Source organism: Petaurus breviceps, unplaced genomic scaffold (assembly GCF_028583685.1).
Source record: "Petaurus breviceps papuanus isolate PSGF00001 unplaced genomic scaffold, PetGlider_PUasm1.0 118, whole genome shotgun sequence".
Taxonomy (NCBI): Eukaryota; Metazoa; Chordata; class Mammalia; order Diprotodontia; family Petauridae; genus Petaurus; species Petaurus breviceps.
Genome location: NW_027185616.1, coordinates 16,283,479 through 16,311,120, shown reverse-complemented (window position 1 = coordinate 16,311,120; position 27,642 = coordinate 16,283,479). Strand labels below are relative to the sequence as shown.

Sequence of the window (27,642 nt, the reverse complement as noted above, 5' to 3'; positions counted from 1 at the left end):
GGAGAAACAGGGAAAGATAGTTAAGAGGGTGCATGAGTGTGAGTGTTGGGTGGGGGAGGAAAGAGAATGGGGATGGAGAAGGAGAGAAAGGGGGAAGAGAAAGAAGAGGAGAGAGGACAGGAGATAGGAGAGGAGACAGTAAAGGGGATAGGAGAGGACACAGAAGAGGGGACAGGAGAGGAGACTTGGGTTTTTTATATAAAGGGGGAAAAATCTTCCTAACAATTAGAAGCATTCAAAAGTCAGTGGTCTTTCTTAATAGGTAATTATTTCATCACTAGAAGAAATCAGGGGTGAGGAAACTACAGTCTCGAAGCCACACATGGCCTTCTAGGTTCTTGGGTGCAGCCTTTTTACTAAGTCCAAGTTTTACAGAACAAATCCTTTTAAGGGAATTTGTTCTGTGAAGTTTGGATTCAGTCAAAGGGCCACCCTTGAGGACTCTAGAGGGCCAAATGCAGCCTTAAGGTGACAACTTCCCCACCCCTGCTAGAGGTCTTTAAACAGCTGGATGGCCATTTGTTGGTAAAGTTGGAGAGGGTATTCTTGCTTAGATGCAAGTTGGATTAGATGACCATTGAAGTCTGTTCCAATATCAAGAGTCAATGTCTCATTTCAAAAGATCTAGCTCAAACTTTTTTCTTCTGTAATTTCATGTCAGAAAAGTTTTGCAGGTTTAAGTCCATAAACTTGTTCCATTTGTCTATGTTATCACTCTAAAAGGCACTTCTAAGACTGACAAAATTCATCAAAGAGACACATGACTTCAGATCTCCTTACCCTGCCTCCTTCCCCTTCATACACACACATATTCCACTTCTAACAAGGGCCTAAAGTCTTACCAATACATCTCCACATATAAGGAACTCCAAAGATGAACCTATGATCTGAACTGTACCCAGCATTATAGCTGTAGTTTTAACTAGCAGTAAGACTATGAATATAAAATTGTACATTGAAAACAATCTCATAGTGAGCATCTACCTAAAGCCCTACTCTAATGCCTCATTGTAGCATGAAGACAATAGTCAGTTTTCAAAAGTTTGCTGACAGAATGAGCTCTGGCAGGTCTGACCAAATTGGAAAGATTCCAAATATGGGTTAAGAAACATACCATATTAAGAAACATACCTGTTGTCCTATACCAGACTTTAGCTCACCTTTAGGAGAATGGATCATGTGTTATTAGTATGCAAATTTCACAGATGAGGAATCTGAAACACAGAAGTTAAGTAATTTACCTATGTTCACACAGGATACCTCAGAGTAGAGATTTGAAACCAGGTGTCTTGACTCCAAGCCCAGTGTTCTTTCTATTACACCTACTACATTTGGAAAGCTTCATCACCAGAAGGTTTATCTCTACAGAGACATGGGCACATGTTTATTTTTTTCTTGGCCACATTAAATCATGGAACTACCTACTAAAGCACAGAAGGCTTATGATTTGCTTCAGAGGAAGGAGTGGCCATGGAAATCACAGATCCTTTGAAGTAAATTTGAAATGAAATAAAAAACATGTTATAAATATGACTGAAGTTAAGTACATTACAAATTTCCTTAGGAAAAAAAGATAGTCAATTCAAAAAGAATGTGCTGATGTATATTGAAACAAGTCTTACCTACCCACTCCAGAGAGTGAGACAGAAAGAATGAGAACAAATTAGGCATGTCAACTGTCTGCTTCCATAAAGGAATTGAAAGTTTAGAAATACAAATGCAATAGCCATATACTTGAAAAACTTGCTCCATTACCCATAACTTATAGATGATGCTTATCTATGTAAACAAAGATACCATAGAAGTAATTAAGTATGTTATCAAAATTGACTCCACAGGCCACATAAAGTCACAGTTCTTTGTGCCAGCTCATTTGCATAAGAATTTTCAGAACTATTATATTCTAAAATTCCAAAATTTCCCCGTGAACTAATTTTTACCAAAAAAAGGGGACAATGTGATTTAAACTCAAATCACTGAATGTGATCATTAGAACTTATATCCCCAAAAAGGCTGCATTTGATGCAATTACCTGATTCCCAGAGAAATAATCCCTTTACCAGAATAAAAAAAGACAGCAAAATGTCTACAATATGTAGAAAAGAGACTGGAGTTCTTAAATCTAGTCAGAAAGAACAATCTTGATATATTTTCATTTAAAATTTAGATGAAACATATTTACATTGCATTTCCCAGGTCTGTAAATCTCCCTACTGTATCTTCTGTTACCAAAATCACATTAGTCATCATTTTAAGCAAAACCCAATTTACATTTTTCCTTCATCAAGGAGAAATGAAATCTGTCCATGACAACATAACCAAGTCCCAAGTACTCTTTCAACTCTTCCCTTCCCCCATCAAAAAACACTATCACTCATGCATTCCAAAGAGATATTACCAGTCCCTCCCCATAAATCTTCCATGACACCCCACCCATTTCAGAGTCCAGGGAAAATTTTGCTTACTAGTCTTCCACCATCACCACCTGTTCAATAAACTTTTTCTGCCTGTTTTCCAAAATGTCTCACTTCAATGCCAGTTTACTCTCTGGACATAATTTCATTCAGATTTTCTGTGTTAGAAAATTAAAAGTCAGAATGACAACTGAACAAACATCACCTAAAAAGAGTGAATTTCACTGATGATTTCATTTTTAAAAGGTCATATGCCTCCGACCATTCTGGGAAATAATTTTAAATTATTTTTTAAAAGGAATTAATATGTCCATACTTTGACCCAGAAATCCTACTCCTTGGCCCCAAGGAGGTCAAAGATAGAAGGAAAGATCTCAAATAGAGCCCTATAGAATAGTATAGTACTCAAAGAAACACTTTTTATAGTAGCAGCAAACTGGAAACAAAGTAGATGTTCATTAATTGGTGGTGGTTAAACTGTGGTACATAAATGTGATGTTAACTGCACCATAAGAAATGATGTATATGAATACAGATAAACCTGAGGAAATTTATCAACTGACACAAAGTGAAGTAAGCAAGGCAAGGAAAACAATGTGCCATGACGGCAAGGTGAAAGGAAAAAAATAACGACCAAAACCAAATAGACACTTTGTAATTATAATGAGCAAGCTTGGCCAAGAAGAAGAAAATAATTTCCTTTCTTCTCTCCCACAGCCAGGCACTGTGCATGTGGAACATTGCATACACAGTCAGATGTGATTGATATATTGGTTAGTTTTGCTGAATTCCTCCCCTTCTAACTCTGAGTTTTGATGGCTCTCTGAGTAAGGGGGGGGGGGGCATTATATATTTATAATGAATATAATAAAAGCAAAAAATATTAATACAATTTTTAAAACAGAGGTCACCTGGTCCCATAGAGTACTGAATCTCTAAGTCAGAAAAACCTGGGTTTAAGTCCCAGTTTTGATGCATACTATCTGTCTGACCCTGGGTAACTCAGTTTACCCATTACTGCCCTCCCCCCAACCCCCTGAAATCCTCTAAAACTATTGAGTTGTAGCAGCTATTGATCTACATTGGCTTTTTCATCAGGATCTCTATAGGGGAGGGAAATCAGTTTGGGCATGTGCCCTCCTCACCACCAAAATTAAAAACAAAACAATTCAAGTCTAGATTGTAAAAAGTAGGTATAGGGGAAAGGAAAAAGCAAAGAAAGCCATTAGGAACAGTGCTTACAACTACTTCGAAGAAGCCCCAGATTTCTCCAAAGAATTTTAACTTTCCATAGTTATCAAATAATATATACACATTATGTCCATCAGTTTGGGACATGATTTACACCGGATATTTTTCATTAGACCTTCATCCATACTCATGCTAGAGCCACCCCTTAGCTATGTTCTGTTTATTTTGCTTGGGGAGTGGTGGAGGTTGGGGAAGGGAAAAGAAGGAGGATTGTCGTAGAGATGAGGCTATTTTGGATTACAGGGACATGATTATTCATGATCAACATTCTGTAAATACGATGCCTTACCAATATTCCCCTTCCTGAACTACAAATCACTTATTTATTCCCCATTTCAAGAGCCTCTGAACATGGGTTGTCTTAAAAGAAGGATGAATATGTAATATGCATTTAGGAACTGGCTCAAGCAAATTCTGCTAAGTAACTCACATTTAGTCAGGCAGCACCAAGTTCATTATTCCCAGGCCAGGCCATTTATACCTATCTTCACTGGGACAAATTCATATTTTATACTATTTACGTATTTAGTACATTCATTGAATGCATTCATTCTGATTAATGTTCTCAGAATCAGACACTGGACAGCATGTCAGGAGTCATCTGGTCCAACCCACACCTGAAGCTGAATCTTCTCTATGATATTCCTGGCAAATCATCATCTAGCCTCTACGTGGAAAGCACCCTGGGAGAGAATAGTCTTCCAGGAACTCACTCTACATTTGGCCTGCTGATTGATTCCCTATAATGTTCCCCTCCCAGGAGCTATTTCATTGTTTCTTCTCTCTTCTGAATACCTACAACTCCCCTAGCTACTTCTACTCCCTACCTCCATTTCTTTGCCACCTACTCACTAAAAACCCCTTGCAATCTATCTTTAGAAACCATTACTCTATTGAAATTGACCTCTCAAAATGACACAAGCATTCTTTTAAGTGCTAAATCCAATGACCACTTCTCTGTCCATATACTCCTTGACCTTTCTGCAGCTTTTACCTTTGTTGGTCACTCCTTCCCCTTTCTGTCCTTAATTTCCATGATTCCATTCTCTACTAGTCCTCCCATCTTCTTGGTTTTCTTTGCTGAATCATCCATCTCCTGTTCTTTAAGCTTTTAATGCTCCGTTTTCATTCCTCTTGCCCCTTTACTCTTCCCTTTGGTGATCTCATCCACTCACAATGATGTCCGTGAAAATGGCTCCAACAATTATATATCCAGTCCCAATCTCTTGCTGGCATTTTATTCCCACTTTGAGAACTGCTAGCTAGACAACTTCAAATATGTGTCCCCTAGACATCTTCAATTCTAAATAATGTTCCTTCCTCTAAGTTTCCCTATTTGTGTGAAAGGTACCACCATCCTGGTCATTTAGGTCCATGACCCACCCCACCCCCATCATCCTTGAGTCATCTCTCTTCCCCACTCCAACATCCAATCAAATATCACACTGTACCACTTCTACCTACAGACCATCTCTTATATCCATCACCCTCTTTCTATTCTCCCAGCCATTATAGCTGAGGCCCTTGTCATCTCTCAGTTGGACTATTGTAATAACCTTCTAATTAGCTCTCCTGCTTCCATGCTCTCCTCCTTTCCAACTGATCCTACTAAAGCATAGGTTTGAGCATGTCCTTCCCTCCCCACTTACATTTCCATATTTATTCCATCCTACTCACTAGACATTATTACAGGCATATTGAGCGACATACTCCTCAAATTCAACATTTCATCTTCCTCATATATTAATGTGTACAAGTCTTCTCCTTCCTCCCCTCCCCCAGCTCCACACTTGGAATATATTGCCTTCCTCAGTCCTGCCTCCTTATCTGCCCTCAAGCTTCAGTGGCTACCACCTCTCAGAAGCCTTCCTTAATCACTATTTGTTACTATCTTCTGTCTCTCTTAAAGTTGCCTTGGATGTTTTATTTATGTCCATGTTCCTGATGGAATATGAACTTGAAAACATGTACCTTTTTTTTTCTCCTTGTTTTTGTAGCCTAATACAGGTAATTAATAAGTTTGTTAAATTGAATTACCATGCCTTTCTGCAGTTTCCAACAATTGCCCCTAGCTTCATCCTGAGGACCAGGAAGAATAATCTAAACTCTTTTATATAACAACCCTTCAAAGTATGTCCTACCCCAACATCTTCCTTTCTTCAAGCTAAACATTCCTCCTCCTTTGCATTGTTCCTACTATGGCATAGCTCCTAATCCTCTCACTGTCTTGGTCCCTTATTTCATTTGATTAATATATCCTTCCTAAAATGTTTTACCCAGAATTGAATGTCATCCTCTAGATGTGGTCTACCCAGGACAAAATCCAACAGGAGAATTTTATCCCCCTTGTTCTGAAAACCATGTTTCTTAATGTAGCCTAAAAATTGCCTTAGTTGTTATTGCTGGTGGTGTGCCACACTAAACTCCTAAAAATCTCTTGTGCAGGAACCGTTTTCTGGCCAGGCCTCCTCTCTTCTGTACTTGTGCAGTTCATTTTTTTTAACTGATAAGTAGAATTTCCAACATTTAACCCAATTCAAATTCATCTTATTGGATTCTGTTCATCAATCTAGCTTGTCAAATCCTTTTGGATCCTGTTTTCTGGTGTCTTCGACATTCCTCCAAGCTTCATGCCATCTGCAAATTTGATGAACATTTCATCTAAGTCATTCATAAAAACATTGAATTGCACAGAACCAAAGACAGATACATCCCCACGATGTAGCTTATGGAATGATAGCATCACTCCATAAGGATCCAGTTGTGAATTCACTTTAGGTGTTCTATCTCACTTACAAAAATAGCACAAGAGACTTTGTGATTTCTTACTGAAAATCAAGTCTACTATGTCCATAGCAGTTCCCTTATCTACCAGTCTCATAGCTTGGTCAAAAAAGGAAAATTTGAAAAAAATAAAGTTGAAAATGACATTTCCTTTTGACTTAGTTGCAAAGGAAAGTGATTTAAATTGAAGTGTTATCTGAGCTTTAACATTTTAGGAATCTATAAAAATGGAACCTTTTAGTCAGAAACTCCTTTTTTGGTAATAATTTATCAGGTTTCAGTTCTTAGTGCATATTTAAATCATATTTAAAGTAGTAAAAGCCTGCAATACAACTCTTTCTAGAATAACTCTCAAAATTGTGCTGGCATCTTTCCCCCTTAGGAAAATGAAAGTTGAACTAGAATCTAACTCATCTCAAACTCTATCTGACCCCCATCAGTCACAGAATGATGTCTAAGCTTTAAAAACAGCTGATTTAATGATTCTAACCCTTTCTCCCACTATGACATATGATGTCCTCTTTTCATCTCAAAACTGAATTTTTACTGTATACTATAAAATCTACCATTATTCAGATATTTTAAATAACATCGTATATGCTGCATTAAAAAAAAACTGGGGTGGGGGAGAGGCCACAAGAATATACAGCAAAAGGAGAAGTTGGTACCAAATAAATGAACATGTGTCAGTAAGAAATAATAGCTACACTCAGTTTAAGCAAGAATTTGTAAAGATCTATGAAATTAAAACCTCATCATCATTATCAGTCCCAAAATGGATATTCTGGCCCCATTAAAGTAAATGTCTTCTCAGTCTCTACTGAAAATTAGGTATAATACTCACAATACCCCCTTCTTGACATGACAAAAAAAAGATATAATTACAAACATTACGTAAATATCTACTTTTTTTTAAGTTCCAACTATCACTTGTTTTAAAGAACTCTAAACACTTAGTAAGAATCACATTATTTTTTTTATTAAACTTTCAAAGATTGTCTTGCAACTAGAATTTCTTTTTGAGAGTTTTGCATGGTGTGCTGTCCCTAACACTTTGCTTGTGAACAACAACTGAGCAGGGCAAGTCACATAGAAGAAAGAAGTAAGAGAAATCAGGAGAGAATAAGAAAATTGGAAGTTTATAGCATGACCAAGAGCGAAACAAAAATTTTAATTGGGCTCTTAACCTTTATCTTTTCATTTTGTTCCCAAAGCCTTGTAATTGAATGTACCAAAGTGTATCAGGCACAAATCTATCGACTCCCCCTCTCAATAAAAGGTTAAGTTTTTAATTACAGCACCTCCAACTATCATTTTGTGCAATTAGCAATTAACTAAAATCCTTGATGAGAGAATGCATAGCTAGCAATTACCTTCCTCCACACCAGCCTGGGTTATTTTAGTCTTTTTCTGTTACAGAGAACAAACCACATGTTCACAGAAACACTTAAAGACACATTTATTTTTAGCAAATTGCTGTTCCAAAGTGCACTTTAAACAGGCACCCCCTCCCCATGCAAACGGACCGTTCCCCTCTTCTCCATCACCCAAGAAGCGGAGGCACTAGAAGGCTACCTACCATACTTCTTGCACTAAGCTCTCTGGGGGGTCGGGGAGAGCTCCTGGAAGATGAAGAAAACGACGGCGGAGGGATGCTTGCTGACCCATGAAGCAGCAGGTAAAACCCAGCAGTCACCTGGATGGAAGCCCGGCAAAGGTGAGGGTGGTGGCCAGGAGGGGGGCTGAGGCTGTAGGCTGCACTTACTGTCTGTCACTGGCTTGGCCGCCGAACGTCTGAGCAGTCGGGAGGGTACAGTAATCACTGTACGGAGCGCACAGCAGCTGCGGCGGCGGCGGCGGCGGCGGCGGCGGCGGCAGGTTCCCTGGATCAGGAAATTAGGGCAGGCACGGGGGATTGGAGGCGCGAGCGGCGCGCGAGCCAACCAGCAGCCACCCAGGGCCCCATGAGTCACGAGCGGACAAGAGGAGCAGCCCCGGGCCGGCAGCTGGAGCAGCAGCCACAACGGACACGCATGCACACACGCACACACTTATACACACACTCATACATAGGTGCGCACACACACTCAGCTTAGGCACCCGGTTGGCGTCTATAAGAAGAGCCGGGCGTGGGGGGAGGGGTGAAGTCTGCCGGCGTCTGTTCCTCCTCCTTGACCACTCCTCCCGCTCCCCCACTCTCACTCCTTCTCCCTCCCTTTACCCCCCTCTACAGTCGCCGCTGTGCTCGGCTCCTGGCTCCGGCTCTCTCCTTGGTTCCCTTCCCCACCCCCTCACCCTTTCCTTCCCCTCCTCTGCATCGCCTGCGTTATTTTCCTTTAGCAGGCTTGGTTTTGCACAGCTGCAACAGCGAGGGGGGAGGTGGGTTGGTTAGTGGGGAGGGGGGGGGCATATTGTGCAAGTTGTAGGGGAGGGGGACGTCCTCTTTTCTTTCCTCCCCCACTTTCCTTCTTAACTCCCTTACCTTCTCCCTCCCTTCCCCCTTTCCCTTCCTCCCCCCCCCCCCGGCCCTGTCCCCTTCCCCCTTTCCTAAGGGTTGCTAACTTGTGCCAGGGAGCGGTGTCGGCACCATCTCAACCACCAGCAGCCCAGGAGCAGCAGCAGGAGCCGGGCACCATGGGCACGTCCTCGCTCTGGGGACTCTGGCTTTTAGTCGCGATGTGGTGTTTGTCTGGAGATCGCAGCACTGTGGAGGGTAAGTGAGAATGGGGCACCCTGAGTTTGCTGGCCCTGAAGAAATAAGCCTAGGTGTGATTTCCCTTTCCTCATCTCTACTCACCACCCCTTCCCCTCCTGTCTTCTCCCTGCCCACCCTGGCGGCGCCCCAGAGCCCCCTCTGTCTGTCAGTACCATGGGGGTGGGAAGAGAGAAAAGGAGGTGGTCGACAGAAGGGATGGTGTGGTGCTGATCTGACTTATAAATCTCGCTTTGACTGTTCGCCCCCTCCCCCAAAGATTCCCACCATTCTGAAATTCAAGAAGGTCTAAAGAAACCGTATTCTCCTTGATCCACCCCCTTTGGGGACTCCTTGAACGTGAGCTTCTGAACGATTGCAACAATGGTTTTCTCTCTTCCCCAAGGAGTAAAGAGGAAGAAGGGAGGTAAAGGGCAAGGCCAGCCTGAGCCGGGGGCGAATGCTTCTGGGAGATCCTCCGGAGCTGCCTGAGGGTGGGGGAGGACCGGCCAGAGAGGGGGTTAGAGAGTGGGTGTTGGTGAAGTCGTACCCAGCCCAGTGGGTAGTACTACAGCTGCCGTGAGCCGGCGCACGTTCGGAGTGGCTCTCTGCTCTTGTAAGGGAGGGAACAGTGTGAATTGTGCTTTCTGCTAGGCTCGAGTAGTCCCGTTCTGGAGCAGGTCGCGTCCTGGGATGTGGGGTGGGAGCAGAGGCTTTGGGTAGGTTTTCTTTAATAGCTCCATCCTCACCTCCTTTCTCCTCTCCCCTCTCCTCTTCCCCCTCGCCCCCACCAAAAAAAGCTCTCGGGCCTTCTATACGTATTGCCCGGAGGGAGAAATGGAAGATGCAGGACTTAATTCAATTCTGGTCGCCCTGCGGCTTTCTCAGACAGGAAGAGTCCGAAATCTAGTGACTGTAATTAGCGCTCTCTCCAAACAAAAGAGCAGAAGGAAATAGCACGAAATTACGAGGTTAGATTTCTTTTGGAGTGAGGGGAGGAAGAGGAAGGTGACACACGTCTGTTGCCCTACCCCAGGCACTGAGGCTTTATGGACTAACTTTACACCTTGGTGGACCGATGCTATCTCTTGCCTCAGCTGTGGAAGTCTCTGTCCTTAGAGGGACCCTAGGAATTCCTAGCAAAGGGATTTTAAAAGACTGACGAGGCTCTGAGTTGCCCATTTACTGGCAGTAGAGTTGGAGTAGGGGAAAGAGGTCCGAATCCGCGGCTTGAGGCTCAGGGTCTCAGGCTGCATGTCCATGGAGGCAGAAGGACAAAACTGTTGGCCATCTGCCGTGTGAATTAGGGGTAAGACCTAAAAGCGGAACTGTGTAGCTTTTATCTTTGAAGCTGCCCACTATTATCTTGGTCACTAAAGAGTGTTCTAAGCAGTATCCTTCCTGTATTCTGACAGGTCCCCTACCTTCTGCGATTGGTTACTGTATCCAAGTTTTTTCAATGTGGTGTATCTTGTAACTTTTCGAAGTAATAATTTGAACTATTTTACCGTGAAATGTCATAAAAAGGCTTGTGTGAAGGTTCTACCATCTTCAGAACTTTTTCAGATGTACTTTCTCTTGGGGTGGGGGGAGATGATGTTGAGGGGAGGTTGACATGTCGGCCTGGTCATTTTTTTTTTTAAAACTACTCTCCTTGCCTTGCACACCCAGCATCTAATTTTAAACCTCTGCACAAATTGGCTTTCTGTTGACTAGTCACCAAGGTACCCTGTACGTTGAAAAAATGATTAGTTTATTTAAGTTACCCCTATCTAATAGGATTGTTACAAAGATAAGTAAATGTATCAAAAAAAACTTTGCAAATTTTAAAGCGCTACACAAATTAGTTATTAGCTGTTTTTTTTTTTTACACATGAGACTTGCTTACTTAATAACAATTACGCGTACAAGTAATGTTAACCCATCATAAACTGCTAGAACAGGGGTTCTTACCTTTTTGTGTGTCTTGGACTCTTTGGCAGTCTGGTGAAGTCTATGAACCACTTCTCAGGATCTTTTTTAAATGTATAAAATGCATAGGATTACAAAGTAAACTAATACTGAAATAGTTCTACAAAAGTTCCCATGACCTCAGGTTAACAAACCCTGTGTTTGAAGATGACCAATTTCTTGTTTTCTTATAAACCTCAGTTCTGTACTTTGTAAGAAAAAAAACTAAAATGTGAATGCTTAAGTAATTGAAACTACTCAACAAGGGCCCTACAAAACTTAACTGTCTTGCATCAGAAGGGCATGCATCTTTAACTTCTTTTCTCCCAGAACATTGGAGAAGGGTAATTACCCCCAAGATCATAGCTGCCATTATAAAATGGTGAGAAGCATATGATGCCAAATATAAAGATTAGGTTTCTAGGCACAATAATAAATATATTAAAGCTTAGGCTGGATCCTCAGAGAATGTTTCATATATTTTCAATAGTTTTCTGTGAGTCTGTCTTAACAGCCTAAACAGAGTTAAACTTTATTTGCTTTATGAGGATGTTACAGTTTCTACTTAGTGACCACAAAGAAATAGTGGTATCTAATCATTGTGCCTCATTTCTACCTGTAGAGAATTCTTGATCTCCTAGGGTAAACAAAAGTGTATCAAACTATGGAATTCATTTGGTGAAAAGCAACTGAATACCTTTAAATGGGAACAGTGGCCTAAATGGTATGGGCTATGGGTTCTTGCTGTAGTCTTAATCTGGATGCCAGTTTTACAATCATGAAAATAGTCATCTTCTTGAGGGGGAGAGGAAGGAGAAGAATAGGCCATGAAGACTTAACCCAGAAGGGATGGGACCTAAACATCTTAAGGACAAAGAAAATTAACTTTTAAAAATTTCAGTAAAAATAATTATAGACCTGCTATAGACACCTCTTCCTCTTCCCTTCAACAAACTAAATCATCCAACCTTAGGGATTATGTTTTATAGGAAATTGGTTGTCACAAGTCATGAAGGTAGTGACCTCTCACCAGTCCCTAGTTGTTTATTTCATTGCTGCTATAATGAAAAGCCTGTAAAATTATTCTCAAAAAGTGACTTGTAGATACTAAACCTTGATCAATCATAATCAACTGTCTTGGCCTCAGAGAAGAGATGAGGACGAGGAAACACATCCCTTCTTTCCTTAGATAGGTGGGAATTATGGGCATAAAATATTGTATGCTCTGTAGAAGACTGGTCTTTGTTGGTTATAAAACACTAAGTGGACCAATGAGATCACAGGATGATGTCTTTACTTTCTCATGAATTGGATTTAAGTGAGGCAGAGTTGCACAAAGTTATCAACCTCACTCTAGCTTCCAGTCATCTAAGTCCAGTGTCAAGGCAAAAGTCAAGACTAGGTAGACTGTGGAGGGGTAAGAGTATCCAGAAATTACTAATATTAAAAATATCCATCAGAGGTTTGTTGTTGTTTTAATACATAGTTGATCTAGCCTGAATGACAAAAGGTTGCTACATCACTTTCCCAGGACAAAGCATTCTACAAATTAGTAAAGGCTAGATTGGTAACCATAGACTTATCCCTCTGTAGCCACAGCTGGTCAACCTATAGGTTGCAAAACATGATCTGGAAAAAAGGAGGCAGATGGGAGTGGCAGAGAGGAGAAGAGTAAGTTGCTTTGTTTTAATATGAAGAAGTAAGGCCTTGTTTTATATTCATATATATATATACACAAATTGTACAGACTGGCACTTGGGAATAAGTGTTCCGGTTGGTAGATGAGTTTAAATGTTAAATTACACACTTCTAGTAGTCTTACATTCACATCAGAAGCGTAAATGTCATAGTTATTTACCCCTGCAAAAGCCCCAAAGACCCAGGGACTGCTGAAGTACTATTAAGGAAGAGATTTTGACAGTAGCCCATAGACAATTTTCGAGGCATTGCCTTTTGGGGCTGAAAGCTAGGGTGCCTGATTTGTGACCTGAGTATAGCTTAACCACAGGAATATATGGTTACATAGATTCTCTTCATGCTTTTGGCTTTTTGGATTTCCTCTTGAAGTGGTTTCCTTTCCCCTAAACTCTTCCTTTACTGTAGCACTAGTAATACAAGTATTAAAGATCAATATTTCAATACAAAGAACACTGACTTTGGAATTGGAGGACCCAGTTTAGACTTCTTTCTTTACCACCTTTGGCCAATCCTTTAACATCTCTGGTCCTCATAGGTAAGATAAGGGAATTGGACTTTATGGCCTCTAACAGTTCCTTTTGGCTCCAGATCAAGGGATTCTTTTAACCTTTAATCATACATTAGGAATAAAATAGCAGGTGATGGCAAGCTGTACCTTAAAGGAAAGAAAAGTAAGCATGTCCATTTAACCCATGAATAAGAGTTAATCTGTGAATAGATTTCAAGGACTCTATGAACTTGTCTTTTAACTATTTTGATAACTGTATTTTAGCATAATCAGTTTCCTTTGTGATCCTAAGTCTTTTATGCATTTAAAAACATTTCTCTGAAAAGGGATCCATGACAAAAAGAAAAAGATGAAGAATCTCTGTTGTAGGATATAAAATAGGTCACTTGAAGGGATATTTGGGTTTTGCCTCTCCTGACTACCACTTTGGCAATCAGACTACATATGGATACATGCTAAGTATATATGATTAGTAAGTTTAGTGCTTTACACACATCAAATACTAACATATTTCTCTGAGAAACTGTCCCTGCCCCTAAACTTGCTTTCTAGTTGGGAGAAATGATACTTGTAGGAGTGGAAAGGAGATGGAAATCACTTAAGGGCTGGAATTGTTAGCAAGTTTTTAAGATGGAGGACTGGGGCTGGGTCTAAATAGGTTGATAGAGTTTAAATTGATTCTGGGAAAAGGGGAGAATTCCCCCAAATCACCAAAATCTCTACTCACACTGCCACCCCTCTGGTTCTTACCCTTACAATAGTCTGGACCTTGCAGGAGCCACCAATCATTTGTCTTTGATCTCTTCCCTCTTCCCACAGCTGCCAAAGATTTTAATGGCTATAATCAGACCATGTTACTCCCTTGTTCAAATTTCCAATGACTGCCCATTGTCTATAGAAGGAAATACAAACCCTTTAGCCTGGCATTTAAGGTCTTCCATGATCTGATACCTACCAAGTCTTCCAGCTTTTATTAATAGTGATCCACACTTCAGGAGTGTCTAAAGGCTTGCAAAAGGCTTTCCTCAAGTGACTGTGATGCAGGGTTTTGTTTTTTGGTGGGGTTTTTTTAAGTCTGAATTTTATAAATGAGGAAAGTAAGGCTCTGGTTCACAGAGTCATAGGCAAGACTTAAACTCGCTATTAGCTGTTTTCTGTTCTTGTTCTTCCTTTTACCTCTGGGCATTCACACAAATCTTTCCCCAAACCAATCAAGGTGTTCATTCCTTCCATATTTCTGACTACTAAAAACCTTCTCAATACCTAGTTTAAATGGCTGTCCCATCCCCACTCTTTCTTTGATCTCACTAGTTTCTTATAGTACTTTAAAAATATAAAATTTTTTTTATCCAAATTTAGCTTCTGCTTTGTATACATATATCACCCCTGGGTGTCCCCCACCCTTCTGAATTAGATTATAAATGGTCCTAGAGAACCAGCACTGCTACTTTTCATCCCCAGTTCCTTTTAGAAGGCTTTTTATATATTAGCTATTTAATCTTTTTGAATGGAAAAAGGTCATCAGCAAACTTATTTCCCACTTGCTAGACACTCTGCTAAGCATAAAGAATATGAATAGAAACTACAATCCCTGCCCTCCGGAACTTTACAATCTATGGGGAGGGACCTGATATACAAGTTAATTTGGGGGTGATAGAGCAGGCACTGTCACCAGGGGGATTAGGAAGGCTCCTTGTAGAAAGAAGGTAGCCCTCATGATGAGCCTTGAAAGAAAGGGAATCCAAAAGGCAGATGTGATAAGGGAACAACCAATGCAAATGGCCAGAAATGGATGATGGAAAGTCTTGTGCAAGGAACAGCAAGAAGGCCCATACTGCTGTGTCACCGACCACATGAAGGGGAATCATTTATAACAAGGCTAGAAATGCAGGGTGGGGCTAAGTCATGCTGTATGTAAAAGGAAGCCACTGGAGATGGAGTGCAGAGGTGAATGATGTGGTCTATGCTTTCAGAAGATCCCTGGTAGCTATGTGGAAGATGTACCAGAGTAAGGAAAAGACTCAAAGCAAGCAATATATAAGGACATGGAGTTGGAAATGCCCAAGATTGCAGTGGATAATCTACTCCATTTGAGGGAAGAACTCATGTAGTAGAGCAATAGCCTTGGTTGGAAAGGTACATTGGGCATAGATTTTAGAGCCTCAAATGCAAGAATGGGAGTTGTCATTTTCCTGAGGAAATCTGGTATAATTGGTTTATAGTGTTTCGGTTTTTAAAGCATTTCACACACATGATTTCATTTGATCCTCATGCCTAAAGTCAGTATGGTTATCCCAGTTTCGAAGATGCGGAAACAGCATCTCAGAGATGTTGCATGACTTTCCCAACGTTTCAGAATCAGCAGTGGAACTAGGACTCTGCTCTTCTCTATACCCTGCCTACTCTGAAAAGATGGATACTGGCTAGTCACTGTCAAAGGACTTTCAAGATGTCTCATGTACGGAAGTACCCAGTCCATGTAACTGCCTCAAACTACTAAATCTCTTTGCAAATGTATTTTTAAAACAAAGGGCGTCTGGAGGGTTTTCCTAATACTATGCTAGTTACACCCAATGACCATTAAGCATCTAACATACAAAGCATGTGATAGGTATAGTGGGTTGGGGGAGGTAGATACAAAGCTGACGTGGAATTTGTCATTTATAGATTTATGCCAGCTTAAAACCTGACAATCAGTATAATGTGGTTTTTGTTTGTACTTGTACTTTCTTTGGTAATGCTAATTCTTTCTACCAATGTAGATCAATAACTGCTTTGCAACAGTCTTAACATATTCTGGGGCAGTAAGAGATTAAATACATTTCTTGGGGCCACATGTGTCAGGCATAACTCAAACCCAGGTCTTTCTAACTGAAGTAAGACTCTCCACATGTAATACTATGTAATAGTCTCCACAACAACTTCCAAATACTATCTATCCTAATGATATAGAAGCATTTTAGACTAGCCTTCTGTTGCAATTCATCTGAACTAGAATTTATTTTTAAATCATCCTTATTAGTTGTTAGATGAGAATCCAGACTTAACTCTAATACTATTGCATAGAAGACCCAGAGTCTGTCAATTGGGCCATTTTGTTCCCAGCCATACTTTAACAGAAAAAGTACCTAAGAGAAGTATCTGAACTTATTAATATTTGGAAATAAATACTTTAACACAAAGATGTGACTGACCAATGTAAGAGCATAAAACAATCAGTTGGGGAAGGGGAAGAAATATATGCAGGACATACTTTTAAGTTTAATCTTCACTAACATTTTCTCCATCATTTAAGTCTAGACTAGACAATTGACAAAAACAAAAAAAGAAAAAAAAAAAAAAAAACCCAAGCCTTGATTTGTAGTGTTTGTTGATTTCCTAGGTATAAATGTTTATGCTGAAAACATCTATTAAAACTGACTCCAGAACCCTCTTGCCTATAGAAAGTATGGATAAGGATAGCTCTACTTGTGAGCAATTTCTTTTAAGTAGGTTAAATATCTTTCTACTCACTCCCTCACGTTTTATATTCAGTTATGAGACAAGCTAAAAAACTTGCCTTTTTTGCTTAGCAAATAGCACCTTTTCAATGTTACCTTTTTAACTAGTGGCTTCCAAATTTAATGAGGCTTTACTATATCCAAATGTTCTTTTCACAAGCAAAAGAAGGAAATGGCAGTGTCTGGGAGTTAGGCTAAGATGAGCCCTCATCCACTTAGCCATACTGTACCACCAAAAATTCACCAGGTCAACAGATGAAACTTTTGAGAAGAAAACCTGCTCTAATTGGCAGCACTGAAGGGTCACCAACTTCTTCCAGAGCCTTCAAAATAACATCTAACATTTATTTTGATAAATAGTAACTTAAGAGAGCAAAGTAGGAGTTTTCCAGGAAGGGAGGAAAAGGGTAGATTTTAATCTAGGGTATCTGAATGAGAAAAGTCAACTTTCTTGACGAGATTTGCTATGCCTTCTCTTCCCTTCCCATTTACTCCCCTCCCCCCTCATGAACTGGCCAGGATGAAAATGACCTTTGTGTAATCTCTCTCCTGAACACCTGACTTAGAGCTAGAATATAAAGTACTTTTTAACAATCTTGGCGTTTGTTCCTTAACCTCACCCCTTCCCTCAATTTTTTTTTCTCCCCCACCCCTTAATATTTTGCTGCTTTGACATGCTAGCTCAGGCATTAGGAATCCTAATCTACATTTCAGCCTGTGTAGAAAGATTGGAGTGAAAGCAAGCAGTGGGAATGAACAAGGCTTAAAATAAATGCCCTTGGCTGTCTTAGAAGTGCCAAAATAAATTGAGTGTTTCCAGTAGAGAATTGTAGTAGGCTCAAGCAATGAGGAGACGTGAAAAGTTGATACTTGGCTATGTTGTTCCCATTAGACTTGTCTGTCCTTTTAATAAGGAGTTTTTACTTAAGTTATTGCAGAAACCCACAACTTCCAGAATACTGGAACCACCTTTTTTCAATATATGTAACAGTATATTGTTATTATAGATAACTGTCATTTACAATATGATATATAAATATATACATGATTTCTATATGTTTTGGATATGTGTAAATGTATAAAAGCAGAAGCATTCTTTTTAGAGTCTAACAAGTCTCAGACAACTCTAAAATAGAATAAATTTCAATATCTGATAAAGTAAACTTACACCTTTTTTTTTAAAAAAGATAAAGCCTAAATTCTAATGACTCTACTTATTTTCTTACCCCAAAGCTCAAGTGGTTAGATAAGAAGCTCTCCCAGAATAGAATTTCTAGGATAAGGGTACACATTTGATTTTAAAATAGTACCAAGGTAGTCTCTCCTATCATTTTACTGAATTAGTCCACAGACTAAATAAGCTAACTTGGTCGTCATATCACTATTGATGCTCCCTAATACACAGGAAATATTTTATGGGGATAAATGTGATATGTCCATAGGCTATTTTGTATATATTTGATTTTCACAAGTAAAAGAAGGAAATGGCAGTGCCTGGGAGTTACTATGAGGTAATCAATCCCTCATTCACTTGGTCTTACTGTGCCCCCTAAAATTCACTAGGTCGGCAATTGAAAGGTGTGTGTGTGTATATGTATGTATGTATAGCCTGTGGAGACATCATAGACACACATACACATACACATATTTCTTTTTCAAATGACCTGTCTTCCCTTTGTTAGGTAAGAATATGGTGTGGAGATTTCTAATGTGAATCAAATACCCATTGAGTGAAATAGAATCCCCAAGTTTCATCATGCCTATGGACTTTGTGGCTACCACCTAGGATTTTAGGTATAATTGGTGTAATTTTTCCTGTCATGCTTTTTTCCTTTTCTTTCTTTTTCTTTATTTTCATCCTTTCTTTTTTGCTGATCTATATTGTTTAAAAAAAAAAACTAGGCAAAATAACTATGTTCAAAGTAAGGTTGACTTGTATTTGTGGCTTTTTTTTTTCCTTGAGCACTTGGTGCTTTAACTTACAAAGTGAGGCTGATGGAAAAGCATTTTCAGTAGTTCTGAATTACTAAAAGATGCAGTGAAACTTTAGTTGAAGGTAGCTAGTTGATAATTCCAAACTAACAAGCAAAAAAAAAAACCATTGTCATTGTCACATGCATGTTTATAGTGCTTTAAAGTTTGTAAAGCAATTCACCAATTCACATTTTAACCTCACAGTAACCTTGGGAGTTAGGTGCTATTATTGTACTCATTTTAATGTAACACAATGGAGGCTGAGGGGGATTGGTTGACTTGTCCAGTACATCTAGCCAGTGTCTAAAGCCAGAGTTGAACTCTGGTCTTCCTGACTCCAGGTGGCTCCATCTACTATGCCACATAGCTGTCTTTCACTTGGTCAAGCACCCTGGCAGCTTTCTATGTCATCCATTCTGTGAAAGCATTCCTGGGTGAGCAGCTTTTAGCTATAAAACACCTATTGTTTTGATAAAATGCCTGTAGTGATCCAATGGAGGTGAGTGTTAGTAGTTGAGATTGTAAAAATCTGATGCAGACAAGCTAATTTAATATTTGGCTTCCGACTTTGCTCAGTGTACTACTGTTCTAAGCTAGGTCTAATAGAATGCACAAAAGCAAAAGGCATGCATTCCCAGACAAATGGAAACAAATTCTAAAACTAAGATACACAAAGGTATCATATTGTGTGGGTACACCCTAACTCTTTAAATTTGTTGGCCTCTCCTCTTCCCTCGGCTTAATCCAGTGATTTCCCTGATAATTCATCAAGTGTATGAATATTAGAATTTGCTGAAATGTAAAAGATGATTAAGTGGCATATTCTGTAACTTTTATAAAGCAAGCCTTAACTGTGGCTGGCAAGATGTAATCTAGACCGGGGCTCTTATCTTTTTGTGTCTGAACCTCTTTGGCAGTCTGCTGAATTTCATGGAGTCCTTTCTTAGAAGTATTTTTTTTTATTAAAGAAATGCTAACTTTCAGTTAGAGGTTAGTGAAAATAAAGGTGCCATTTTTTTCCATCAAAGTTCATGAACCTACTGAAATCTATCCATGGACCTCCTAGTTAAGAACCCTTAAGCAGACTGTCCTAACTGTACATCTTCTGATGGTAACTCATCCAACCTGCAAATAAGAGACCTTAGCCTGAAAGGAGCATGTATGCAAAAGCTTCAGTATTAAAAGTACCATTTCTGTAGCAATTTGCTTATGCAGGCTGAAAATATTTTGCTCCAAGCTACTGTAAATGATGCTTATGAATTTAAAAAAAACAGTTTCTGAAGCAGGGCTGTTCTGACCTTTTGAGGTTCTCTAAAAAGAACAATTAATTTCAGGTGAATAGTCACAGATTAAGGTGATGGTCATTAAATGGGTAGTCTCTTGGAAAACTGATATTCCACCACTAATTTTATTAGTGTCAAGTGTGAAGGAAAATAACTTCCTTCACCTCAATTCATAGCAATCTTCAGCTTAGAAGATGATTTTATAGCTATTGAAATAGTAAGAGCAACCTAATTCATTCCAAAAATAATCTATTAGTGTTTCATGGGATCCTCAACATGTGCAAAGTAGTCACAGTTTAAAATGATTTATTCTTATTACATCCTGAAAGTGAGATGTGTGTGCTATCCCAGAACTGGGGACAAAATGATGATCTGACTATCCTGATCTCCAGACAAAGATGAGGATACACCATTAAAGAATATTGACTTTTGATTATGTAAATCTTTATAGAAATTCTTGATCAAAGCAGCTTCTGACTTTCTTTCCAAGTATAATATTGGGATTCAAGTAAAAGTACAAAAGGGAAGGAACCATTTTATTTGAAGACCATAGGGCTAGAAAGAACCATTGATCTGTCTAGGATTTCTTAAGCAGGGGTCCATGAATTTAAAAAAAAAATTAACTATTTCAGTATAATTGGTTGCCCTTATAATCCTATGTATTTTATTTTATGTCTTTACAAACAGTAAACTGAAGTGGAGCCATAGGCTTCATCAGACTACTAGGGAATCCATGACATAAAACCTGCTCTAATCCAATCTTATTTCTCAGATAAAGGATTTGAGGACAAATTAGTATTAAAATTTGGATTTCCAGACTCGTCTGCCAGTGTTCTTTCCCCTACTTTGAGTACATAAAAAGTACTGTATATTATATAGCGAATTTAACAGCCTGCACAAGTAAATTGCTATAGAAATAGAGCTTCATTATTGCTGACATAATAATTTTTTTTATCTTCAAAATAAACATTTATTCAATCTGTAACAAGACATTGAATTTACACATCAGTGCACAAGTTCTCATTTGAAAAACATCGATGCATATTATACTCTGCTGTAACTGACTCAGAAAGGTCCCAGAGACTCTGAGGAGCATCTGCTTTCTTGGAAAGAACACAGACACAGAAGTGTGGTTGGGTGGGGATATTGGGGATGATGGAAGAAGAGGGTCTTCGGGGACAGGATTTTCACATTCAGAGCAATTCCTACAACTCTGTCACATGTTAAGACAGGAGAAAAGGCATGGCCATCATGAACTGTAGCAATTTTAAGCAACTTCTATAGCACTCTATACTACTTATAATGGTTAACACATTATCTTGTAGAATAGTTATTTCTGTTAAAACCTATATCCTTTGAAGACAGGAATTGATACTCATTGATATTACTTTTTCTCCTAACCCCAGAGCACTTAGCACAAAGATTCAACCTGACTGGTATTCACATGCTCATTTGGATAAGAAAGCTCCTACGATGTGATAGGCATAACTAAGATAATGTGCACTAACAATAACAACCAAAAAAACATCTACCACCCGAAAAGGCAACCCAAACTACTAGTGATTATAGTAAGCTATGTCAGTTCCAGAGAAGACAGAATGAACAATCTCTCCTCCTTGTTTGAAAGGAAAGGGGACTACAGTTAGAGAATGATAATATTTGGTAGTATTAGCAAAAGTAATCGCTATTGGTTAGTTTTGATAAACTTTGCTTTATTATAAGGGAGAGCCTTAGAGTAGAGTATATAACAGAAATGATATCCCCCTCCTCCAAAAAAGCCTTGCATTAAAAAAAAAAAAGCTTGTTTAGAATAACTCTCTAGCAATGGACTTGTCCTAGAAGGAAAAAGTCTTGTGCATTTCAGATGTACCAAACGGGTAAATGCCAAGTTCTCAAACAGAAAAAATTCTCTCAGTTGTTGAGAAGCATGCATAGCTTTTACTAACAGCATCCCAATTATTGTTGATCAGCGCATCAACATAAGTAACAGTGTGTGCCTGTCACTGTACCCCAGCTGCTTACCAGTAACAAATCAGACTTTGTAGAAAAAAACCTGTTTGGAAGCCTTTTATCTTCCTGCAACTTACTAACAAAAGTAAACTGAAGGTTTGAGGGCAAAAACATCAAGATTTGCAAATGTCATGCACCGAGGGTGCTATCCCCTGAGAAGGACTTCCATATATATATAGCAGAGCTGTTATACTGCAGCTGCAAAACTCCTAAAGCAGTCTGAACCAGATAAAAATGTAATTTGGAAATGTTTAATAAAACAAAAGTAGACTACAACATAGTTAATGTTATAATTTGTGGTATTCTAAGTCACTGCATACTTCAGGGATGCCTCATTCTATTTGAGTTTGACACCTATGAAATAGAGACCATGACAAATAATGGTCCTGATACTTAGATGGACTTTGGTAGGTTCAAAATCTTTCACAACAACTTGAATTGCAGGTAGATAAATTACCTCATCTAGCCTCAGTACTTCTAAAGAGCTGTAGAAAGTGAGTTCTTGCTAGATTGCATATTAAAGTGAAAAGGTGAACGTTGATACAAGGCCTCAGTATGAGACCTTGGAAAATGAGAGGAGAGTCTGATATAGTAAAGTAGTGGATGGATCTAGAGGACCTGAGCTAGTATTTCTATTTTTCATCTCTGGGACCTTGGGCAAGCCACTTCAAGTCTCCCACAGTTCTCCCCTCTATAACATCTTCTAATCTCCAGACTAAGCTCCTTGATGACAGAAACTATCTTTTTGTCTTTCTTTTTTTGTATCTCCATTGCTTAGTTTAGTTCCTGGCACGTAGGAGGTGATTAGTTAATGCTAGTTGACTGACTAAAATAGGGATACTCGTACTATCCACCTTATCTGGGGGCTTAAAACTGCCGTTCTGAATCTGGGGTCTGGAAACTTCTTAAAAATATTAAAATACTACATTTTTATTGGTTTCATTTGTAAGTCCATGTATTTTTTTTTATTTAAAAACATTCAGAGAATGAGTTACATAGGGTTCTACAGACTGCCAGATGTGAGAAAGTTTAAGAATCCCTGCCTTAAAGAATTGTACAAATAAGTTATTTGCATCTGCTTAAATTTAAACTACTTCAATTATTGAGTTCTGATATCAGTTAAAGGCTACAAGGTTCTTGGGAGTTAGAGAGGCCAAAGGAAAAATAGTCCCTGTCCCACAGGAATTTATATCACAAAGCCAGATAAATTCTTTGCTGACTTCCAATCCTGCATCTCCAACTGCCATTAAGATATCTTAAACTGGTTGTCCTCTAGACACCTTAAATGCAGTATGTCCAAAATGGAATTCATTATCTTTCCCCCTAAATCATTCCCCCATCCTACCTTTCCTATAACTATAGAGGAGAACACCATCTTCCCAATCCCTTAAGCTAAAAATCTAGAAGTTATTCGGGGCAGCTAGGTGGCGAATGGAGCTCTGACCCTGGAGTCAAGAGGACCTATGTTCAAATCCAGCCTCAAATACTTGACACTAGCTGTGTGACCTTGGGTAAGTCACTTAACCCCAATTGCCTTACCTTTCCCCTTCCCCCCAAAAAAATCTAGAAGTTATTCTTGACTCCTCACTATGCCTCACTTTTCAGATTTAATCTGTTACCAAAGCCTGTTAATTTTACCTTTGCAACATCTTATAATTATTACTATCATCATCATCATCAACCTCCATCTCTCCTCTGACATTACCACCACTGTAGAGCAGAACTTCTTACCTCATACCTGAACTATTGCAGCATCTTCTGATACCCACTTCAAGTTTCTCTCCACTCCAGTGTGTCCTCCCTCCATTCAACAACTGAAGTGATTCTCTAATTGTGTCACTCCAGTGCCTAGCTGCCAGGATCAGACCTAAAATGCTCTGGCATTCAGAGTCCTTCATGACTTAGGAAGGAGAATGCTTTTACCTCCTAGTCCCCACCATGTTCTTTGTGATTCAATGATACTGGTCTCCTGGCCAGTCCACTAGAAAGACACTCCATCTCTTGTCTCTGGACATTTTCTCTGACAGACCCCATGCCTGGAATGTTCTTCCTCCTCAACTCTGCCTGCTGACTTCTCTGGCTTCCTTTAGGTCTCAACTAAAATCCATTCTTTGGCAGGAAACTTTTCCAAACTTCTCCCAAATTCTAGTGCCTTCTCTCTGTTATTTACTATTTATTCTGTGTGCAGCTTGCTTTGTGTTTATTTGTTTGCATGGTGTCTCTCCCATTAGACTGTAAGCTCCTTGAGGACACAGATAGGGGTTTTATTTTTGTCTTTTTTTATATCTCTAGCACTTGGCACATATAACAGGCAATTAACGTTCATTGATTGATAAAGGTATGTATAAAATAATCTGAGGTGGGAGAAAGCCAAAGTACATTAGAACTAGCTCTAACAGGCTCTGCAGGCCAACTGTTAAATTTTCAGTGTGAGCATTCATACTTCAGAAATTGGTAAGTGCTGTAAATCAGGGCTTGACTTACTGTTTTGTTTGTTTTGTTTTACTGACTAGACTTAAATGATAGAGAATGTTTAAAATGCAGATTAAATTTAAAAGCATCATGCATGCAGGGTTGGTTCCCACCCTACCCCCAATCTCCCAGAGAGATGCTATTTGTTGGACATTTACCAGCATGCCATTGGAGAGAACAGTAACAACTAGGGGAAATAGAAAAGGTAGCTAAGAATTCTAGGTAGTAAAGGTGAAAAGAAAGTGTTACAAGCACAGGGGAATACTTGTACCGGAGTATAGGGATTTATGAAATGCAATCTGGCTGGACTGCAGAGTCCGTAAGAGGGAATTATATGAAATATTTCTTGGAAGAGAGGTTGGACCCCAAATTGGAAGGGCTTTAAATGTCATACTTAGGAACCTGCATTTTATATTAGGGATAGTAGAAGTCCACTGAAGTTTCTTGAGCAGAGTAGTACTAGGATCAGCCTAGAAGCTGTGTGAAAGGTGAATTGGAAAAGAGAGACTAAGAATCAGGGAAAGAAATTAGATGGCTTTATAGAAGCCCAGACAAGCGCTCATTAGATGTGAACTAGGATGGTAGCCATGGTTGTTGAGAGAAGGAATTAGGTGCAAAAGGTGTTGAAGTAGTAACATGTCAGAGGGAAATCCCAGATGACAATGATATGAGCCTAAGGGGACTAGAAAGAAGGTGCTACTTTCAACAGAGGAAGGGTCTCAAAGGGTGCTCATTTTCCAAACTTGTAACTAAGAAGTAGCACTTGATAGGTCCACTCTATGAAGATGGGCTACTGCTAAATAAGTCTAATGGTACCATAATCCCCCTCTCTAAGAACTTAGGATAGCCTGCATCTCTAGTTTCACGATAACAAGTTGTCCTTTTATTTTGTTTTCAAAAAGACACTGATTTAGCTAAGGTCTTTCTAACCTTAGGGACAAGAACAAAATGTGAGCCATCTCAATTCCAGTGCAGTAACGGCCGCTGTATTACTTTGTTGTGGAAGTGTGATGGTGAGGAAGATTGTAGCGATGGCAGTGACGAAAGTTCATGTGGTAAGTAGCCTCTGAACCTGCTGAATCCTTTCCTCCTGGTCAAATCACTGAAACTTGGCATTTTGTTGGAAAATCGTGTCCTGACTTATGTTTCTATAAAATCACTGACACTATTAGACAAAGAACTTTGGGAAATTGGCTTGAACTTAGAACTTATGTTAAAATAAATAAAAAATAACTCCTAGAATTACTGATGGTAGATAAATGTCTTCTAGAAATCATCTGAAAATCAGTTGGAATCAGTATACCTTGAGTAAGAAGGTAAAAGATAAACTAGACCTTTTGACAAAAAATGAAGGGCATGACTCCTCTTAGACAAAAAAAAAGAGTTCTATATTCTATATGCTTCTGCCTTTTTTCCCTAACTTTACATTAAAACTATAGTTTATAAATGTCTATTATGGGAAATTTGTTCAGGGAAACACTCTAGTCTGAACTATGACTTCTAGTTGCCCCTAACATAGAAAATCAATGTAATAATAATATGTCTAACCCATAGGCTCTGAGCAGTCAGAATTGTAGATTTAGAAACCACCTAGTTGAACTCATTTTACAAATGAGGAAACTGAGGCCCAGAGAGATTAAATAACTTATTCAAGGTCACACAAGTAATGTCAGAGACAGAATTTTAGCCCATATTCTCTGCTCCAAGGCCAGTGTTCTTTCAACTGTATTATTCTATCTCTGAAGAACCTATATTCTCATTAGACTAGTCCTCAAACTTCTCTCAATGCCCAGATTAATCCTCAGACTTTTATCAATCCCTAAATCCCTAAAAAGTTTTTTTAAGCACTAACTTAATGAAGCATCTTCTGTCATGATAACCCCCCTGATAAAGGTTTCATTCCTTGAGCAAAGCCAGGTTTTGTAGCCACTTCCTTTGTGAGGTGGGAGAGAGAGCCTATAGAATCCCTAACTTTCTCTTTTGACCACTGTAAATATAGTTATAATAACTTGGTTCCAAAAAAACCCAGAAGCTAATGAATTAGAAGTATATAGAATGGGATGAGACGTCGCAATTTCTCACATTTTAACAAATGTTCATCATCTCTGTCCAACATGGGACATATGCTGGGAGAGAAAGAGATTAGGCACGGCAGTCTCAGCCCCTATCATACCTGAAACTCTTGTTAGTCTTATTCTTCTATTACAATTCTCATAAGAAATATTATTAGTTTTGAGGGAGAAAAAAATCGTCACTGGCTGGGGTGGGGAAGAGAATAGGGAAGACTAATCTTCCTTCTGCTTATCCTCTGTTACTAGCATCTTGCATAACCAATATGCTCCAAGGTAATGTTCCACAGCCACATTATTCACTTGATATTAACCTTATCCCTATCTGGAATAGGTTTGTATGACCTTGACAAATCCTTTAATCTCCTTATTTAGAAAATGGGGGTGGGGATGCATGTGAATCCAGTTCTGATATTTCATTTCAGAGAGGTAACTACCCACAGGTCTGTTACGTGACCTCCAATTGGCCACAGGTAATTAGACAGTGATATTAAATTTTTTTTTAATTCCTTGCCATCCAAAGAAATCCATCTTGGAGTAACTTTTCTTCTCATTTGTCAGTTTGACTATATTGTGACTTAAAGGAACTAGACTTCTGTCTGTTAGTTCTGTTAGTCTAATACCAGGCCATTATCTGGAAGAAAAATCACTGTCCCTGTGAGTGAAAGTCACTGACTTGCTTTGTTCACTCTTATGGAGATAAAGTCATAAATGATCTCAATTCAATCCTAAACTGGAAAAACTGAAGACCTTTTGTTCATCTATGTAGAATGTATATACAACAGTTCAAGCAGCTTGGTTTACATAATGTGAGTTCTATTTATATTTACACAGAACTGCTATAGGTAGAGTATGGTAGATATGCCACTACTGTCCAAAGAACTTATCTGATATGTGTCTTCTTTCTCTGAAGGAATAATATAAGCCTGGGTTTGGTCAAAACCCAAAATAAGTCTTCTTGCCTGAACCACCTGAGGGAGGTCAGGAAGGGTTTCCTCAGATCAGTTATATGGGAAGGCTTATGGTAGTAGAACTGA

At 39.1% G+C, this 27,642-nt stretch overlaps 2 protein-coding genes across 11 annotated transcripts in view; one reads left to right on the top strand and one right to left on the bottom strand.

Moving 5' to 3' along the window:
* LOC138160146 (small ribosomal subunit protein uS14-like) overlaps positions 1-8,349 on the bottom strand; it is a 104,129-nt gene extending 95,780 nt beyond the window's left edge. For 4 of the 9 annotated variants that reach the window (XR_011168093.1, XR_011168091.1, XR_011168097.1 and 1 more), the window contains exon 1: positions 8,029-8,167. The gene's annotated coding sequence lies outside the window, so the exon portion shown is untranslated. Of the gene's footprint in view, positions 1-458; positions 6,303-8,028; positions 8,168-8,214 lie in introns of those variants that run through there. The other 5 variants (XR_011168099.1, XR_011168096.1, XR_011168098.1 and 2 more) reach the window with 5 other exon arrangements.
* A 677-nt stretch (positions 8,350-9,026) lies between these two features.
* Positions 9,027-27,642, top strand: part of VLDLR (very low density lipoprotein receptor) — a 42,961-nt gene continuing 24,345 nt past the window's right edge. Inside the window, exons 1-2 of one of the 2 annotated variants that reach the window (XM_069086678.1) lie at positions 9,027-9,162; positions 25,472-25,591. In XM_069086678.1, coding sequence (XP_068942779.1) covers positions 9,084-9,162; positions 25,472-25,591 — 199 coding nt within the window. In that variant the 5' untranslated portion in view covers positions 9,027-9,083. Of the gene's footprint in view, positions 9,163-9,317; positions 9,569-25,471; positions 25,592-27,642 lie in introns of those variants that run through there. The other variant, XM_069086686.1, reaches the window with a different exon arrangement.